The sequence below is a fragment of the Cotesia typhae genome, unplaced genomic scaffold (genome assembly GCF_013202065.1).
Source record: "Cotesia typhae breed Kobodo isofemale line unplaced genomic scaffold, CoteBio_Ctyphae contig_35, whole genome shotgun sequence".
NCBI classification, from domain to species: Eukaryota; Metazoa; Arthropoda; class Insecta; order Hymenoptera; family Braconidae; genus Cotesia; species Cotesia typhae.
In genome coordinates, this window is record NW_027423743.1 from 715,171 (window position 1) to 718,281 (window position 3,111).

At 26.3% G+C, this 3,111-nt stretch overlaps 1 protein-coding gene across 1 annotated transcript; it reads right to left on the reverse strand.

Moving 5' to 3' along the window:
• Positions 1-391: 391 nt before the first annotated feature.
• LOC141526578 (uncharacterized) lies at positions 392-2,836 on the reverse strand. The gene is made up of 5 exons (XM_074241615.1): positions 2,633-2,836; positions 2,194-2,395; positions 1,637-1,970; positions 1,289-1,520; positions 392-557 (listed from the first exon to the last, which is right to left on the reverse strand). Exons 4-5 carry the CDS (start codon positions 1,518-1,520, stop codon positions 412-414), a joined length of 378 nt encoding a protein of 125 aa, XP_074097716.1. The 5' UTR covers positions 1,637-1,970; positions 2,194-2,395; positions 2,633-2,836; the 3' UTR covers positions 392-411.
• Positions 2,837-3,111: the final 275 nt, after the last annotated feature.

A 3,111-nucleotide genomic window follows, 5' to 3' on the forward strand; every position in this document is an offset into this window, starting at 1 on the left:
TCTGTATAGATATAATTAAAAAATATAATAATTTATGTAAAATAGAATAAATTTTATTTTCGCCTCTACATGGTGAATGACACATATTTAAGTAATTTCTATAATTATTATAATTGATACTATATCTATCCTTATGAACATAATATCACAATATTGAAATCACCGTGACAATATTAGTTATATTAGATATACGTATATATACTTAGACACTTATATAAATATTCATATATTGCGATAAATTTTATTCCTTTAGAATTATTTTCTTAAAATATTTTGTAAGTGAGTACTTCTTGCCACAATAATGTTATTTTTCAAATCTACGGGCAGAAAGGCTTTAAATTTTAAAGAAAAAAATGAGAATATAATTCAAAAAAAAAAAAAAAACAATGGATAAAAGATTTTATGAGTTTTTTACTGCGTAACTTTTTTTAGAGTTTCCGCGTGTTCTCGCTTTAGTTCTCCTATTTTTTGGGACATGGCTCTCTCAATGTACTTTTCAGTTTGCGGCATTCCATTCATAGTCCAGTTTTTTACTCGGGCTAATTGTAAGGCGTAATCTATAATCACAATTAAAATAATCAATTAATTTTAATTAAAACAAACTAAAAATTTAATAGAATTTAACAATATATCAGAATTAAGGACGTTCATCCATGAGACGTGATAGTAGATAAAAATTTTTATTTTTCAGTTTTGATAAGTTTAATTATATAATAATTTTTCCTAAAAATTTGGTAACTCGTTGTCGATCATTTTGAAAAGTTATTAACGATTGAAAATGAAATTTTTAACATACAGTCTTATGGCGGGTCAAATTTTTTTAATTTTAATTATTATATTTGTATTATTTAAGTAGATACCATAATAAAGATTGTCTTAAAATATTCTTTGAAATATATAGTTCAAAGATTTGTAATAAAAAATCAGTGTTATCGAACGTTTTAATTAACTATTAATTTTTTTAACTGAGATACTAAAAATTATTAAGGTGATCTGTTAAAATGGAGTCAAATCAGTAATTATTTTAAATTTACTAATATTTGCAAATAAATACTTTAAAAATATTTGGCATACATTTATAACATTTATAAATCATTATAATATTTTTAATATATTTTGAAAATTTTTCAAGTGCTTAATGAATTTTATAAAAACTTAGTACTCTAGCGTAGCGAATGAACGTCCTTAAATATTAAAAATGTTCATAAATAGTTATAAAATAACGAAAAAACAACAAAAACAGTAAAAGTATAATTATATAAATTTACATGAATTTATTTTTAATTACCAATAATTTCCTTTCTGGCTACTTCGTTTAAAGGTTTTACTGCAGTAGCTGGGTTTTCTAGCTTCTTGTGGGCTCGTGCAGCTTGGCCCGTGAAAGTTGAGGTTAAGTAGCCAGATGGCTTAAAAACCCCTGTGATTAGTCGTCGAGCCACGTGTGAAGCTTGACTGCTGATGGATTTGGTCAAGCTTAATTCTGAGTCCTTACAATATACTCGATCAATCAGTTTGACCATCTATTGTGTAAAAATAATAATTATTAGCATACGTATACATAGCATAAGATAAAAAAACAGTATATAGAAAATATTATCCTTTTTAGCAATAATGAATACAAATTAATACGACATACTTTTTCTTTAGGCCAATCTTTTCCATAAAGGTCTGGGTCATTTAGCTCAGTGTCATCAGCACGATCAATAATAGGACTGTTTTCGTTATTTTTGTCAGTAGAATTCCTAGGACTTTTTTCATTTCATCGACATCATAATTTTTTAATTTTTCTTCGGTTTTGTCAAAACTATCTTCATTGTTTCCACTGGTATCAATCCAATCCTCAATATTTTCTTTGTCTGTAGAGCTGTCTACATCACTCGCTGTCTTAGAACCATCACTAGAGCGTTGATTTTTTTTCCATGAATTAGTAGTAGAAGTCGATGGATGAATGTTTCTTGATTGCTCTTTCGCTATACATGTAAATTAGAAAAAACTTGTTCAATATTTCTTGTTATGTAACGATTTCGCGGTCATTTTTTAGAAATTATATGTTATTTTACGATCAATATTAATATCTATTGTATATTCAGTTGAAAAAAAATATTACAATTTAGCGAAAAAAATTATTTATCATCAAATTTTCGAAAAATACGAATAAATTAAATTTCAACCTTTAAACTCTAGAATATGTACCTTTTACAGAGTTGAATAGATGTTTCATGTGCTCTTGTTTTTCATGTGCCTCCCTAAGCTGTCTCTTTAGAACTTCTTCTGAAGAGGTAGATGCTTGTTTTTCAGAAATGATGCTTTTTTCGTCTTTTTTAGTCAAAATCGTTTTTTCAATTACTGATTGTAAAATTTTTTCACCTTTTTTCTTAGTGACATCTTTTACATCCTGCAAAATTATTATTTTATCAGCAAAGCTCAATACATTGTATATTTTGATTTCTTTAGCTTCTAATTAATATAATCAATTGGTTTATTTAGATTATTTGAGAAAAACAGTGGAATCACAGATGGAACATGAGAAGCTAATTTTATCTTTGTGTAATATTCAATAATAATCAATCAATGAAATATAAATGATCAAATGCTGGGAACACTCATTAAAAATAACAATATAACTACATACCCGTTTTTCATGTCGTTTTTTGGTTCCTTTAAAAGTCCAAATTCTCAAACGATGGTGTTGAATACTTGGTATTGACTTTTCTCATTCTTTTGCTAGCAACAATGGAAGAATCATCTTTTTCTTCTGAGCTTGAATCTCGAATTTTTCTTTTTTTTGAGTTTTTTTTCAATTCTTCAAATCGAATATTTATTGCTTTTGTTTTGTCTGAAAAATAATTTTTAAAATAATGATAATATTGTTATTTATACAAAATACAGTATATATAACCCCTTTATATATATATATATATATATATATATATATATATATATATATATATATATATATATATATATATATATATACAAAGGGGTTAGAATTAAACAGGTGTAGATAGGGATGGGGACACTTTGCCAACAAAGTTGGAACATTTAACATTGTCAAGTTGGTATCACAACGTTCTACTGTGAGGACGCTCGTGTTTCCATTAGGGAGCTAAC